The 17731-nt window shown below is 35.4% G+C and overlaps 1 protein-coding gene and 1 long non-coding RNA gene across 2 annotated transcripts; both read right to left on the reverse strand.

The window, feature by feature from the left end:
* Positions 1-13268: 13268 nt before the first annotated feature.
* LOC126691282 (uncharacterized) lies at positions 13269-14417 on the reverse strand. Its single transcript, XM_050386337.1, has one exon. It carries the CDS (start codon positions 14415-14417, stop codon positions 13269-13271), a length of 1149 nt encoding a protein of 382 aa, XP_050242294.1.
* Positions 14418-16127: 1710 nt separating this feature from the next.
* On the reverse strand, positions 16128-17476 carry LOC126693153 (uncharacterized). The gene is made up of 2 exons (XR_007645219.1): positions 16558-17476; positions 16128-16471 (listed from the first exon to the last, which is right to left on the reverse strand). It is a non-coding gene; the product is annotated as an uncharacterized LOC126693153 (long non-coding RNA).
* Positions 17477-17731: the final 255 nt, after the last annotated feature.

Raw genomic sequence — 17731 nt, forward strand, 5'->3', positions numbered from 1 at the left:
CACTTTAGATAATGGTGTAAACTCAGTGAGATAAAAGCAAACATTTAAGAAAGCTCTAAACCGAATATAAATACATTAATGTACAATAAACAAAACCATTTTATATAATATATATGACATTTACACTAAACTAACCTTATCATTTTGCATTAGGCTATAGCATAGTAACAGGTAATCAACAACACATACCCATTTCTACCCAAAATAAAACAACACGTACTCATAAAAAAAAAAAAAACAACAATAAAGTATATAAACAAAAATGTAAAGAAATTGGACAGTCGAAAGTTTTTTTTAAGAAAAAAAAAAAAAGAAATTGGAAAATAGCCACAAATTAAAACACAGCTGCATATAGCACACAGTATCTCAAAACAAAAGCAGTGGTTTTAGCGTTCTGCTAGGTGCTAGAGCCTAAAACCGATGAAAGACCATGCACTGACATAGAGGGGATTGGGCCGATTGGCAACGTGATGGGAAGGTGGAATATGTAGATTAGTTTGTTTGTTTGTTTTATTTTTTTTATTTTTTTAATACATTGATGATATATGGTAATTTGGATTTTGGAATGTCTTAGGAGGAAAATTTAGGTTTTTCCAATTTTCCTTTGGAGGGTCATGGGCTGGGGAATGGGCATAGTTATTTTTTTGGTCTTTATGTATCATTTAAAAAACATTTTATACCAATTAGATTACTTGAGTTTTCTTGGATTGCTTTGACAATTTGAGTCAAATTCTGAAATTTGAAGGTAGGCTAAGGTGTAATAGTTTTGGGTAAATCATGATATATTACCCTCTCTAAAGGAACATTTGAAAAGCTAGGGGGGCCATTGCCCCAAATAATTCAATATTTATAACTAAATTGAGAGAGTCAAACCGCAAGGGGGTCACTTGTACTTTTTCTTAGTTATACTTTTTTTTTTTTTTTTTTTTTTTGTCAAGTCTCCAAAAATTTCTTTCCTATCTCAATTGATAGGTGTCTCAGTATTGAGAAAATTTGCTAATTAGGATTGTGAACAAGTTAAGCCAATTGAGCATTAAAAGTTCAAATTTGATTTATTCAATTTTATTTGAATACTAGTTGAGTTTCAGCTCATCACCAAACTAAATTACATGTTCAAGTGGAAATCGTTTTCTTGTAAGACAAACTTAAACTTATTAATGAGCTACTTGATCAATTTAGTCTTTTCCTATCTATATATGGTAAATACCACAATCAAAATTTCACTAATAATTAATAACTATATCATAGTGTAAACACTCGATTTTGCACCCATGATTTAATCAAGGAGAATGACTGGAATAACCATCCATGTATCTCGAAAGTCATGATTGCATTACATGCATCAATTTGTTTTGGAATTACATGCATTAATTTGTTCATTGCATATCATAAAAATGATCTTAAGATTCTAACGGTCGCGATGGTATGTTTAGTTTCCAAATCAGACCATCGGATTGAAAGATATCGCATGATCAAGTTTGCACGGTCAGCATGCATTGTATCTAGGTAAGGTCGACCACACACGATTAATTTAAATTGATTCTAATTGGTTAAACAATTAAAATTAATTAAATAATTTTGTGATTGATTGATAATTATTGTTTAAAATAGGACTGCATGCATAGGACTAAAAGGGATGATTGGATAACAAAAAAATTGTGGATAATCTGAATTTTATCAAGATTTATTTTAGGGTATTTATCTACAAGATAATTATTCTTGAAAAAGCCTGAATTATCGAGATTAGAGATAAAAATCATAGACTAAGGATGAGAACACGTCTAAGTATAAGGACCGGATCAAAAAACCCTAAAAAGAAAGTGCAAAACGCACCCAAACACAGAAGAACATTTGGCATCCAACAGCACCATTCAGCACTTTAAAAGTGCTTAATTGCCCCCTTTTGGGCTTTGGCCCAACACCCTTTGGGTGACAATAAGGCACACCATTTTCAATCTTTTCACAGAAGGATGCATCCGGATTCGCATCCTAATCGTCCAATGCCTATTTTTTAGAGTCTTCTGGCCTCTATAAATAGAGACTGAATCTCATAATTCGACTCCTTTTTTTTTAACGCTCTGAGAGGCATACGTTTTGAGACTCTCAAATTACTGATATTTGCTAATCCTCTCTAATATTTGCTGCTAAAATTAAGGTTTTTAGGTTTCAAAGATAATTGAATAAGTTTCTTTGAATCCTAATACATCCTCTCAAGGACAAGGAGTGCTTATGCAAGAGGTTGTTTTCAATCACCCTATTCTTCTTTATGCTTCTTGTTTATAATGATGCATGTTTTTTTTTTTCATAACATGATTTATTAACTATTTTTTTGGTTTAAAGCATGATCTTGAATTTCTTGTATATAATTGTTACAATCTCTTTCTTAATTTCAACTATCTACATATAACCAATTAATTTTTAAAATAAAAACGAATCTACATCTTTCTTTGATGTAGATATGAATTTTTCTTAATCAAAAACGGATTTGCATCTTTCTTATATGTAGATCTGAATTTTTCGTAATCAAAAAATGGATCTACATCTTCATTAGATGCAGATCTAAATTTTTCTCAAATCAAAAACTGATTTGTATCTTTCTTAGATATAGATCTGATTTTTTTTAAAACATATACAAATTTTGAAACAAAGAAAAAGATTATGCATGATTGTGTTTATGGTTATTTTTGTTTTGATTGTTTCATAATGCAGAAATTTATGTTATGAGTAAAATTCTCTTCATAAAAAATCTTTTCCATATTTTTTAAACATATAAAAATAGATCTGGTTTTTCTGTCATAAAAAAAAAAAATAAATAAAAAACCATCTTTTTAGTTCTTAAAAATAGATTTGATCTCTTATAAATCAAAAACCATTTTTTTTAATTAAGTTCTTAAAAACAAATCTAATATTTTTCAAATCAAAAGACTTTGTGTTATGTAATAAAAAAACAAATCTGAATTTTTATCTCCAAAAACCATTTTTTCTACATATTACAAAACAGATCTGGCACTTTTGACAAATCAAATATCAATTTTTTTTTATCACTAAAACAGATTTGAATTTTTTTTAACAAAGAAGAGAATGGATTCATAAATAAACTTATGTGATTTAATTTTTATTTCACATGTTCAACGTATCATTCATAGCGTGCAAAAGGGTACATAGGTCACAAGAGTCTAGAAGACCAGACTCTGTCTGAGCGGACTGGGTGCTTAACACCTTCCCATTCCGTAACTTAACCTCCAAATTTTGGTCTTTGGATAAGTAGATCTAAGCCTTGTCTTTTCTTTTATTTTAGGTAAAATGTAACTAGGACAAAAAGCCATGTAATTGTTTGGTAGTTTGTAACTAAGACCCAAAGCCATGTAATTTTCAATTTTTCAATTATGTATTTTTTATTCAATCAATAAAAGGAAACAATTCAGTCATGTATTTACATTTAGTTTTTCTTATTTTTTGTATAAAAAATAAATGGCGACTCCATACCACTTACCCAATAAGAGAGATGCCCTAAAAAGCACTCCAAAAATTCTCTCTTTTTTTTTAGAGGCCTAATTTTTCCCGATCTCTCACACATAGTTGAAATCATAATGTCTGAGTTATTTAGATAGAATGGTTTCCATTTATGAACTTATAAAATTTAGATTCAACAATGTGAAATTATTAAAAATTATATATATAACTTTTACTATAAAATGGATAATTTATATTTTCAATAAATTATAATTAATATTGATATCATACACACTGTTTTTACAAGGAGATCATCATCATATACGTGTAAGTTTATATTCTGGCATTTGTATTTGTGAATATTTCGTAGTTTGATCTGATATGTACATGTTTGTGACAATTTGATCTATATAAGCTTTTATTTTGATGCAATTTAGTGTTATTGTGATAGAATCAACTAATTTCCTGTGATATGACTTTATTCAAGATGTTTTTCCTTATTCAAGATGTTTTTCCTTAGTTTTAGTTCAATCGAGATGATTTAGTTCATGCTCTATGATTTCAAGATGATGCAAATTGCTTTGGTCAATTATGTAACTTAGTCAATTTAGGAACTTAGTCATTTAAATATTTCTCATTCTCTTTAGTTGTTAACTTGTGTGTATTTCAAAGATCTTATTAAGTTAGGCATTTTCAAACCCCAAACCCTAGTCTTCGAGGTAAGATAACACTTCAAGATAGTAGTAATATCTTGAGAACCATCTCAAGGTAACAACAATCCTTCTATAATCATTTTAAGTAACCTGAATAGGTAATTAACAAACCAAGATTAATCTAAAATTGGTTTTAGTTCAAACACATATCGAAAGCATTTGAGCACCAAGAAACCCTAATTATAAGGCTAGCACATTCATTCTATTCCAACCATTCAAAAAGAAAAGAAAAAAAGTGGATTTGATTCAAACTATCTCGATTTACCATTTATACTTGTATGCAAGGTTGATTTTTCCAAAATGGGGTTATAGGTAACTTTAGTGTCCGTTTGGTTAGGGAGATGGAAAAGTGGGAGAATAGAAGAGATTTTAGTTTCCCTCCTTTGTGTTTGGTTGGTGGTGAAAAAGTGGAGGGATGGAAAAAATGAGTGTATAAATTTACTCATATGCATTTGTTAAAAATAATGCTTAATTAAAAAAAAAAAAAAAAAAAGGGCAAAAAACCAAAAAAGGGCAATCACCCAAATTTATTGAAAAAAAAATCATGCACACAAAAAAAAAAAAGTAAAAAAAAAAAAAAAAAAATTCATGTCTAGTTAAACCCCAAAAAAGAAAAATAAAAATAAAAGAAACGAAGAAGAGCAAAACAAAAGAAAGCATTATCATGCCCAAGAAAGCAATTAAAAAAATAATAAAAAATAAATTTGGACAAATACAATTTTGGCGGGACAGGGAAGAAAACACACAGGCCTCACCAATTTTTCATCATCTACTTCTTTTCAACAAAATACCCATAAAATCAATTTTTTCTCAACTTTTCTGTCCCCTATTTTCTATGCTCCCTATTTCACCCCAACCAAATGGACCCTTTGAATCAAACTCCTACCTTTACATGAAGTACCTCTTTTCTATGAATATTTTCCTTAAATTTCCCCTTTGATCTCCAAAAATCAGGGCTAAGTGAGGACTTATTGCTAATTGATTAATGTTGAAAAAAAAAGGTTTGACTAATGATCCTAGGAAGCTAGAGTTTCATGTTTGATGTGGAAAGATGGTTGAACATTATGTCAAGGTGTTTCTAGTGTTTTTGGAGCACAAAATTTTGTGGCTTTCGAGTGGAGAGAGAGTTTGTAATTGGTAGAATAGATCAACAATCACCTAATATCTCTCGTCAAAAGCTCTTTGCAAGTGTGCATAGTCTGCTTTGGAACTGAGAATCCCTTTTTTTAGGGGGATTGCCAATAAGATATTGGAAGATGTGCTTACTTGAAACTTGAGGGACCAAAGACGTCCACCTAGCAAACTTCAAAGAATAATTAGGTTTTTTTGGCCTACATTTAAATTGTTGTAAATGATGTTTTCATCAATTTAAAAAAATAATAAAGATGACTTTTTTTTTTTTTTGGGTAAATGATGCTCTTTATTATCAAACCAAGACACTAAGAGTATGTTTGTTAACTGTTTTTTTCTCTTATTTTCTGTTTTCAAAAAAAAAAAAATATTTTTGATATTAAAAAACTTGTTTGGCAACCCAAAATGGACTGAAAACAAAATTGTTTTCAAAACTCAATTTGTGAAAGAAATTGAAAACATGCAAAGACTGTTTTCAGTTTGTAATTTTCAAAAGTCAATGAAAATACATATTTAATTTAATGAATCTGTTTCATTTAATGAGTTTGCATTAGAGTTCAAATCCTAGTAACAAAATATATTAGTATTTTCTATTTTTTTCTTCAAAAAACTTTTTTATTTTTTTATTTTAACTAACCAAACATGTTTTTGATTTCAAAAATAAAATATATTTTTTTATATTCCCAAAAACAAAATTTTGAAAATAGAAAACAAAAACTGTTACCAAACATAACCTAATCATTTTTGATGTGGACGGGAATTGAACCACAAATAACAAGAAAACACATATAACTATAATGAATTCCCCAGTGCAAATCAATTATTAGTGACAAGTATATTTAATTTTTTGAAAAGCTAGCATGTATTACAACTCATAATTAAATACTTTAAATATTTATTATTTCTTAATTTGTGCCTTAAGACAATCTCCTAAATTGTTCTACCTCCATCCCATATGGTTGGTCATGTTTTAAAAAATCCATTCTTTAAAGGAATATTATTTATTGCAATGTCTTTCAAATAAAGAAAGGTACAAAAAAAATCTTCAACATTAACCTTTATAATTTAAACTCTAGTAAAAGAGGGGTATTGACTTATGTACATGTGTTTGTATGTAATGTAAGTGACAACATGTCGAAGGCTATTCTTAAATAGAAAGTTGTGGTTATTTTTGCACCAAAATTAAAGAAAAGGGATTTTTGGAAATGAAAAAATAAATAATAGCTGTCTCTTAAGGAGGTAAGGAGATAACTTTGTTTTTTTGTTTTGTTTTATATAAATATATATATATAAAAGATAGAAATTCTACTTTAACATAATTTAAGTGTATATGTGTGTAAAGCTTCCTCCTGAAAATTTGAACCCTGACCGTTGTCCCTTACAACTCACAAGCGTTTATACTTGTAGAGTAAACATCGCACCAAAAGTGTGCGGTGGTTATTTTTGCTTTTGATTTTTTTTGTTTACTGGTGTTGTGTAGTGTACGCAACTATAAGTAGGGGGGAAATTATTGCCTAGTCCCGGACTACAAGGTCAGCATGCTGACCTTGTAGTCTCAGCCAATAGGAGCATGCCAGCGAATTAAAATTTGCTTACCTCACCTGAACTGCCAGCTCATTGTAATAAAGGAGAATTTGTTAACGTCTGTTACCGTTTGAATTGCCAGCACATTTAAAATTTGCATATTTGAGTTGGCGGGTTATGAAGCAACACATGAGCCCACATCAATAAAATAAGTGATGTAATAGTAGGGTTCTCAACTGAATGGCTTAAAAGCCATAAAGACAACAAAACAAAGCAAAGGAAAAGACAAGCGGCGGAGAGAACAAACAAGAATACTATTTTATTTGGTTTCAAGTAAAAGCATTGTGCAAATGGACTTGGAGGAAAGTGATAAAGGTATATTTTGTCTTGTATTTTTTTTTATTTAATTTATATTTTGCAAGAACGTTTAAGAATTTGTGGTGATATACTTGCTCTCAAATAAAACTATATAAAAATGTGTTGAATTTGTTGTATTTACATGATATGAATTTTATAGTCTAGCCGAAGAAAAATATCATTAAGATTTTGCTTCTTTTTTTTTTTTTTTCATATATAAATGATTTATTTATTTTTGTTTTTTACTGTATTTATTGTTAATTTTTTGTTATTATAATATTTTTTTATTGAGTATCCATAATCAACCCAAAAAATTTAAGACTAAAATATTGTTGTTATTGTTGTTGTTATCCATAGTCAATCCCAAAAAAAAAAATTAATAAATAAATATAAAAAAATTGGTATTAAAACATTGTTGTTGTTACTGTGCCTAAACATTAGAGTTTTGTGATTAAGTGTACCATAGGTGTTTAAGAAGAATGATATAATTATTGTATTGTAATTTTCTTAGTATTTTGTTTCTAATATTTATATTTGTCATAAAAATTGATGTAGTTATTTGCAAACCAAGTGATATTGAAGAAATTGAAGGGGACTGCATGTTTGTAGCAAGGCTGGAAAATAGTGATGAACATTTGTTGAATAAGGTGGTCCATAATGTAGATGAAGCATATGCTTTATATAATGATTATGCATTGCGAATGGGTTTTAGTATTCGTAAAGGAAAGCCTAGATATTATTATGGGACGAAGAACATAAAGCAACATGAATTTCTATGTTCTAAGGAGGGTTTTAAACTAGATGAAGATTTTTGTAAAGAGAAATATTCGAAGAGACTAGAGACTAGAATTGGTTGTAAAGCATTTATTCGCTTCACAGTTGAAAATGGTGTTTGGAGGGTTAGTGCATTTAATCCAGAGCATAATCATGAACTTGCACTACAATCAGAGAGGCATTTGTTAAGATCTGGTCGTCGTATTTCAAAACCTAAAGCAGATGTAATTGATACCATGGTGAATGCAGGTATAAGTACAAAGAATGCTTATTCATATCTAACAAAAGAAGTTGGAGGGAGTGAAAATGTGGGTTTTACCGAAAGAGATTGTTATAATCATGTGAATATGCAAAAGATGACAATGATTAGTGCTGGAGATGCTCAAAGCTTATTGAATCATTTTAAGTCTAAGCATGCAGAAGATCCCATGTTTTTTTACACAGTTCAAGTAGATCAAGAAAATCGAATGACAAATTTTTTCTGGAGAGATGGGAGATCAAGAGTTGATTATGATTGTTTTGGAGATGTAGTAGTATTTGACACTACATACCGTACCAACAAATATAATTTGATTTGTGCTCCATTTGTAGGTGTTAATCACCATTGGCAAAATGTGATGTTTGGATGTGCATTCCTTTTGGATGAGACCACTGATTCATTTAAATGGTTGTTTAAGTCATTCTTAGACTAAATGGGGAATCGATCGCCTATAACAATTTTCACTGACCAGGATCAAGCTATGTCAAATGCCATTGGGGAAGTGTTTCCAAATACACATCATCAGCTATGTTTGTGGCATATTTCAAAAAATGCTCCTTCTCGCTTAGGAGACTTAAACTCTAACTCAGAGTTTATGTACTTGTTCAACAAGTGCCAAAAATATTGTGATTCAGAATTGGAATTTCAACAGACATGGGATCAAATGACACAAAGATTTGATATTGAGAATCATCATTGGCTTAATATGATGTACAAAATTCGACATAAGTGGAGCACTGCATTCACTAAGGATTTTTTCACAGCTGAATTTAAATCTTCCTCGAGGAGTGAGAGCACGAACCATGTTTTGAATGGTATAGCAAATAAATCAATTAGTCTCACTAAGTTTGTAATTGAATATGAAAATGTATTGGCAGGTATGCGTTCCTCGGAATTGGATGAAGATTTTCGATGCAAGCAAGGTGCCCCACAAAAAGCAGTTAAGAAGAGTGGCATTTTGGGTCATGCAGCTCAAGTTTACACCTGTAAGATATTCAATTTATTTGAAAATCAATTTCTTGATAGTCTTGCAATGGTTTGGGATTAAGTTGATTGCCAAGATACAATTAGTGTTTTTGAGGTCAAAGAAGAAAATAGTGAAAGAGTACGCATTGTCCGGTTTGATCGTCTTAATAATAATATTTCTTGTTCTTGTAAGAAATTTGAGTCATTGGGGATTCTTTGTTGTCATGCATTGCGGGTTTTTAGTATAAAAAATTTAACTAGAATTCCAAGTCAATACATTTTGAAACGTTGGACAAAAGAGGCTAAGAAGGGGATGATGACTTATGAACAAGACAATCATTCACTTAGTAATGATAAAGAGGCAAAGATAGTATGGCGTAATAGCATGATGCGAATAGCTAATACAATCATATCTAAAAGTCAAGGGGAGGATAGCCTTAAGAGAATTTGCCAAAAATTGCTATTGGAACTTGATGAAAAAATTGAAAGGGAGTTATCAAGGGTCAAGTTTGGTGTAGATGCAAATGTGGAAGAGAATGAAGTCATACAATGTGACACCACTGATGAAATGCCTTGCTTGCCAAATGAGGTGTTAGTGTTAAATCCCCCATGTGTGAGATCAAAAGGTTTAAGAAATACTAGACTTAAAGGGCACTTTGAGAAGCACAAGGCAAACACATCTAAAGATGCATCTTCTTCAAGTGAGTAACTTTTTGTTAAAAATTAAATATACAATTTAACATTTTTATCATCACTAAATATTTTTTGTATATTAAATTCTGATTTTGTGTGTGATTTTTTTTGTGTACAATTTCATAGGAAAAAGAAAACAACAAGTAGTTGAAGAACATTCAAATGTCTCATTTGGTGGCGCATACAATACACCAGTCTGTCAACCACCTAATCCCTACTCTTTCGCACCTTCGGTGGCACTCGCAAACTCCATATTTTATTCCACAGCCTCTTATCCTCGTGTGCTCTAGAGTGTTCAACCACGCCTCCTTGGTTCAAGCGAAGGGCAACAGAGTAGGCAGACCGGACTGTGAAACGGTTGGCCTTATTTTCCTTCCAATAAATTATGTCTTGTGTCCGGAGGTCACCGAGCCTGATATTGAGTACATCCTGTTGTGTGGGTTGCATGAAGATGTCTTGTACCCTTGGCCTATCCCACTGCATGGTGTGTTTGTCAATAAGGTCACCGACTTTCAATGATGTGTCAGCCCCCGGTTTGAAAAGGGGTGGACGGGGCAGCCACTTTTGGTTGTTTATGGTGATACTTTGCCCATTCCCAATCTGCCATTGTGACCCCTCAATGATGAGCTCTCTAGCAGCACACAAGCTACGCCACACAAAGGATGGATTAGGACCCAGCTCAGCCTCCAAGAATGAACACCGGGGAAAATATCTAGCTTTATACACTCTATAAAATAGAGATTGTGCACCTGTGACCAACTGCCATGCCTGCTTGGCTAACATAGCTAGGTTGAAGGCGTGGATGTTTCGGAAACCCATTCCTCCCTTATTCTTTGGATTACATAATTTATTCCAATTTATCCAATGTATCTTTTTCTCATTGCGAGTTTGGCCCCACCAATACTTAGCCAACACCGAGTTAATATCGTCACACACCTTCTTAGGGAGCTTAAAAATACTCATAGAATATGTGGGTATTGCTTGGGCCACCGTCTTTATCAACACCTCCCTTCCCGCCTTAGAGATTGTTTTTTCCTTCCACCCCATCACCCTTTTTGTTATCTTCTCCTGCAGGTCCTTAAAGGTGTTTACCTTAGATTTTCCCCCCACCATAGGGAGGCCAAGGTATCTTTCACAATTTGTCATAACCTGTGCACCTAGCAAATTCTGAATTTCCTCCTTAACACTTGGGGCTGTGTTTTTGCTAAAGAAAATTGTGGTCTTTTGTTTGTTGATTGCTTGTCCGGATGCCTCCTCATATTGTGTAAGGATTTCAAGGAGCTGCTGACATTCGCCTCTCTTAGCCTCACAGAACAACAGGCTATCGTCTGCAAAGAGGAGGTGGGAGATACGGACACCATCCCGGCAACTTTGAATGCCTTTTATTTTATTTGTAGTCACTGCCTTCCTGATCATAGAAGATAGCCCCTCAGCACAAAATAAGAAGAGGTAAGGGGATAAAGGATCACCTTGCTTAATTCCACGGGTTGGTGTTATGAGGCCTTTTGGTTCTCCATTAATGAGTATGGAGTAGGAGGCTGTACTCACGGTTTCCATAGCCAGATTCACCCACTGATCCGGTAGTCCCATCTTGAGCATAATCCGTCGGAGAAAACCCCATTCGACTCTATCGTACGCCTTGCTTATATCAAGTTTTATCGCCATATGACCTGTCTTTCCTCTCCTCCGATTGCGCATTCTATGAAGCATTTCATACGCAACTGTAGTATTGTCTGTGATAAGTCTATCAGGAATAAAAGCACTTTGGGCGTCAGATATAATATTGGGTAAAAAAGATTTCACCCGATTTGCAAGTACTTTTGATACAATACGGGATACAACATTTCCCAAACTTATGGGGCAGAACTCCGTGATATTTTGTGGGTCATTCTTTTTAGGTATGAGTACAATATGTGTGAAATTCATTTTTCTCAAATATTTACCCGATTGTAAGACAGATAACACAGCCCTGACAACATCCGGCCCTACAATATGCCAAAATTTTTGGAAAAAGAAAGGAGACATACCATCCGGTCCGGGTGATTTTGATGGGTGCATGCTAAAAAGAGCCCTCCTTACTTCCTCCTCTGAGTATGGTTGGTTTAAGGAGCCCACCATTTCATCCGTGACTACCTTGTCAACATCCTCCAGCACCCTATCCATACTTGTATGACTTTGAGCTTTGAACAAGTCAGCATAGTATCTTTCGGCTATAGCAGAGATTCTTCCCTCATCTGTTTGCCACACCCCATTTTCATCATACAGCCCCTCAATAGTATTTTTCTTCTTTCTTTGGCTAGCCCTTTGGTGAAAGAAGCTAGTATTTTTGTCGCCCGCCGGAAGCCATAAGGACCTAGACCGCTGCCTCCAGAACACTTCCTCATGGTGTATCAATTCATTGATCTCCCTTCTCAATATTTTTATACGTTCAAGATTTGTTGCATATCCCTGTTGCACTGTCTCCGCAAGTTCCTTTTGTTTTTCTGTTAGGCGAGCTTTTGTGTTTCCGAAAGCTGACTTACTCCATGCTACCAGGCATGCTCTGCATCTTTTAATCTTCTCAAAAAGGCAGTACATAGGGCTGCCCGATGGTTGGGTATGGCTCCATGAATCTCGGATTATCCCTTCGCACTCCGGGTGAGCAACCCATTTTTCTTCAAACCGGTGGAGCTTTTGTTTCCTGCGTACTTGCTGATGGTTCATGGGTCTTGTGTCAATTATGATTGGGTCATGGTCAGAGTATGATGCTGTCAAGTGTTTCACCTTGGCCGTCGGGTACAAGTCAGACCATTCCAGGGATGCACACGCTCTATCCAGTCTTTCCTCAACGAAAGCTTCACCTTCTCTTCCATTCCGCCATGTGTACATATACCCACTGTAGCCCAAGTCTATTAGCCCGCAAGCTAACAAGGTGTTCTGGAATGCAGCCATCGGTGGCAACGGTCTAGGGTGCCTTCCATTTTTTTCCTCAGAATGTAGTATCTCATTGTAGTCTCCTATGCATAACCACGGTAGATTGGACCTGTTTTTTAAGTGCCTCATTAATCTCCAAGTTTCAGGCTTCATCTGCTCCTCCGGGTACCCGTAAACACCCGTTAGTCTCCATGGTTGAATGGACGGGACAAGCACTTGAACGTCTATATGGTGTGGGGAGTATGTCTGTGTGTCAATCACTACGTTGGGCTTCCACAACATAGCCAGGCCGCCCCTTCTTCCTTCGCTTGAGACAGCCAACATAGAAGAGAAACCCAACTCCGACTTAATCGGTTCCATCTCACGCACAGTCAATTTTGTTTCCATGAGAAACAAAATTGTGGGAACTTGTGTTCTCACCAATGCAGCAAGAACCTCCACTGCCGAGCGGTTCCCAAGCCCTCGGCAGTTCCAGCTTAGGACGATCATTGCGATCGGCGGGGCTGTGACGCAGCCACCACCGTTGGAGATGTAGGTTGTGTTAATCCGGCCACACCCTTAAGCCGTTTGTTGCTGGTTGTGATATCCTGTCCATCATCAAGCTCACTGGTTTCAGATTGTCTCTTCTTCCCCACTGGTACACGGTCTTCCTCCTCTGTTTTGTTTTTGGGCAGCCCCTGTTTTGGTATCCTCTTCCAAGTAGCTGTGCGTGTTGTTTTTGGTTCATTAACAGTTGCACGTGACTCCTTGGTAGACGGCGTGTGACTTGCATTTGATTCCCCGTAACTGATTGGCACGTAATAAAGGCCATGATCACCGTTTTCAGTTTCCATATTGGTCGAGCGTGAATGTGCATTAACCATATTTCCTGAAATATTCGCATCCACCTGTACCGTATCATGGAGTAATTGCTGGGGTATTGATTGCGATAACGTGCGTAACGTGTGGGTGGGGCTCATCGTATCGGTTTCCTTGTTTTCCGGCTTGTCCGTTTCTGCATTAATGGGCGTGGTAGGGCTAGCTCTGTTCTGGGTGGCTGGTTCAGTCCGGCGACGCCGTGGACTGTATTGGTTGTTCCTCTGCTCATCGGCACGAATGCGAGTACCGGCTTTCATCCATTCCCCATAAGTTCGGTTTCCTGTGTCTTCCCCTCCGACCATGCTACATTCTTTCTGATCATGTCCAATTCTGCCACATGCGAAGCACCACCCAACCAAGCGCTCGTATCGAAATGCCACACGTACTTCATCTCCCTCCGGGCTAACCACTGGACCACCCCGTCGTAGTGGTTTGTCTAATGGTATTTCAGCTCGTATTCTCAAGAAACGGGCTTGGTCAGCTTTGAAGGCCTTACTATCTACTTCAATAACTTTTCCGAGTCCCCTCCCAATATCGTGACCTGCTTCTTCAGTCATTAGATCAAAGGGGAGGCCCCACACTTGGACCCAAAAGGGGAGGTGCGTGAATGTGACTGATCTACTCGTCATGCCTTTCTCCCATCTCTTTACAGCCAGCATATGGTTATCAAAACACCATGGACCATTGTTCCACACCCATAGTAGTTGGCTTTCCAGCGTAAATTTAAATTGTAATAAACCATCGCCTACCTCGACAATCTTCAGGTCGTCCCCCATCTTCCACATAGATCGTAGTAGGTTCTTTGCTGCTCTTAAGTTAATTGGTTTTTTGGTTAGAAACTTCCCGACTAAACTTAGAGAGTATTCATCCAGGATCTCTTTTCTCCTCACTGGACGTATGGTTATAGTTTCGTCTTCTTCTGTAGTAAGCTGCAGTTTTTGGATCTTTTCTAAGAAGTCTGCGTCCCTACTCTTATACAGGCTTTACAAGTGCTAACTTATGTGGTCAATCTTACTCACCTTGGACAATGCATTCTCAGGTATATATATAATGTATAGTCATAATCTGATTGCTATACTTGATACTTAATTACGAGCTATTTTCTATTTAGGATATGAGTTATGTAAATGTACCATTTACATCTATGTTGCAAGGTACCGATGTTGTAGCCCAACTTAATCAGGTAAATTGGCACAATTCATTCATTCGATACTATGTGATACTATATTTACAAAGCTTTGTTTTTATATAATGTGTTCTTATATTTTATTCCTTATAGAATTCATCTACTTCCCAAATGAGCTCATTGATTTATAATTCCAAGCAACCAGATTACAAATATAGCCAAGAGGTAAATTTGGAAATTATTTTGCATACTTGTTTTATCAATAGTGTCATTTATTTCTTGTTCTCAAAGATTACTTACTTTATATATTTTATATATTTATTTTTCTTTAAATTAGGTTGTCAACCACATAGAAAAGTTAAAGAAGTAAGACATGGGCAATGGCTACAAAGAACTAAGTAAGAGAGTTCATAAGGTATTTTTTGAAAAAGGTAGAGTTTGAGCTGGAGCTAGGACTGGAAGAGATAGAACATGAGATATATGATGTGTACTTGGATCAAAATTTGATGGATTTCATTTTTATTTTTATTTTTGTTGTTGTTAGGACTTTATATTATTAGGATATGTTAGTGCTAGATTGAGGTTGATTGTGGTCGCTCTTTTGTAAGCTCTCCATGAGTTTCTTTTTTGTGTTGATATTTTTCAGAGCCATTCTGTACTCATGAGGCAATTTTGTAATGACCAACTTAATATTATGCCAGTGTTATGATGAATCCATATTGATCATTTTAATTTTAGTTGATGAGACCATTGTGTCTATTAAGCTGTGAATTCCATCACACAAAGAGGGAGGCAAACTAGGTTGCCCACACTCTAGCCCGCAAAGCTATTCAGTTTGACACAGAGATGGCTTGGCTTGAGGAGATTCAATTTTTATTAAGTTCAATTTTTAACTTTAGCCCGCAAAGCTATTCACTTTATTTGTGTCTTATTTTTTAGGGAGGTTGTAAGTGAATATACGAAACACGTGATTGAACTAAGCAAAGCACTATTAGAATTACTATCAGAGGCTTTGGGACTTAACACTGACTACCTAGAAAACATAGAAGGCATGAAAACTAAAACATTGGTATGCCACTATTACCCAGCTTGTCCTGAACCAGACTTGACCCTTGGCACAACAAAGCATTCGGACCCAGCCTCTCTAACTATTCTCTTACAAGACAGTATTGGTGGCCTCCAAGTCCTCCATCACACAAAAAAAAGTTCAATTTTTAATTTTGGGCTGTAGGCTCTGCAGTAGGCAGAATTGTTTTTTTTTTTTTTTTTTTTTTTTTTTTTTTTTTTTTTTGCGTTAAAAAGGATTTTATTGCAAACACAAAGGGAACAGTACAGAGATGAGAAAGAGATACGAACTACAGACACTTCAAACTATATAATACATAACAAGACTTAACATACACTACCACAGACACATCACTGAAACAAGACAAACACTGCAACAGAGAAGGACCTAACACACACACACAGGGACTTTCGATAGCCAGATTTCAGCTTCCTTGGTATATACAACCCACTGAGCGAGGCGAGGTGAATCCCAGTGAGTCCCAAAAATAGCATTGCGTCAAAAACGCAGGACAAGTGTCATAGAAAATTTCACGCTCCGATTGCTCTGCTCCTTTCTTTGCCAACAGGTCAGAACACCCATTAGCTTCCCTCCAAATGTGATCAGTTTTGACCACCCAAGGTCGCTCCAGGAGAGACCTGCAATCAAGGATTAAGTTAGAATATTCCAGAGGAAATAGGGAGCTCAGGTTTGTTATCCAATTGTGTGCCAATTTGGAATCCACCTGAAGGTTGATATATTTGTATCCATTACTCCAAGCAAATTTTAAACCTTCTCGAATAGCCCACAGCTCTGCCATCATACTATGGGTGATACCTATGTTAATAGAGAATCCTCCTATCCAATTCCCCCAGTGATCTCTTATAATTCCGCTTGCTCCAGCATGGCCCGTATTGCCTTTTGCGCTACCGTCAGTATTAAGAGTAAGGAAGGGGAAAGGAGTTGGTTTCCATCCAACAAGTGTAGTAATGGTGGTTCGGTATTGAAGTTTAGGATGCATGCTTAAATAGAAGAATTCAGTGGCATGGTGTATCCCTGTTTTGCGGAGTTGGGACAGAGTAATATATTTATTGCTAAACACGAGGGAATTACGACTTAACCAAATGGACCACAAGATGAATGGCAAAATATGAATATAGCTTAGTTACACACCAACTGGCAGAAAATTAGCAAAACAACTACCACCATCTAAAATAACACATTAGCTCAAGGCAAAGCCGTAAAGCACAAAGCATTGGAACTAAAGTTTTTAACAGGTATTTTCACAAACATCATCTGTGCATTTCAAAAACAACATTAAAATCCAATCAAATATAAATCAGCCACATTTGGGCTAGAGAGAGAGATGAGAAAGCCTTAAGATAGGAGGTGACATGGGCAAGCACAGCCGGTGGTGGTGGTGTGGGACTCGGTGGCTGATGCAACCATGGAGATTCGGCCATGTTTTGTCCCACAGAAAAGTATGGTAGAAACAGAGATTTTAAAGTTTGGTGAAGTTGAAGAAAAAATGGAGAAAATGAACAGAGAAAGTGAGCTAAAGAGAAGAGAAAAGGGAGAAAATGGAGTAAGCCTTTAGTGTTCTCCGCCGCTTGTCTTCTGCCTTTGCTTTGTTTTGTTTTCTTTATGGCTTTTAAGCCATTAAGTTGAGAACACTACTGAGAAAATGGAGTAAGCCTTTAGTTATATCACTTATTTTATTGATGTGGGCCCATGTGTTGCTTCATAACCCGCCAACTCAAATATGCAAATTTTAAATGTGCTGGCAATTCAAACAGTAACAGACGTTAACAAATTCTCCTTTATTACAATGAGCTGGCAGTTCAGGTGAGGTAAGTAAATTTTAATTCGTTGGCATGCTCCTATTGGCTGGGACTACAAGGTCAGCATGCTGACCTTGT

The sequence above is a fragment of the Quercus robur genome, chromosome 7, assembly GCF_932294415.1.
Source record: "Quercus robur chromosome 7, dhQueRobu3.1, whole genome shotgun sequence".
NCBI lineage: Eukaryota > Viridiplantae > Streptophyta > Magnoliopsida > Fagales > Fagaceae > Quercus > Quercus robur.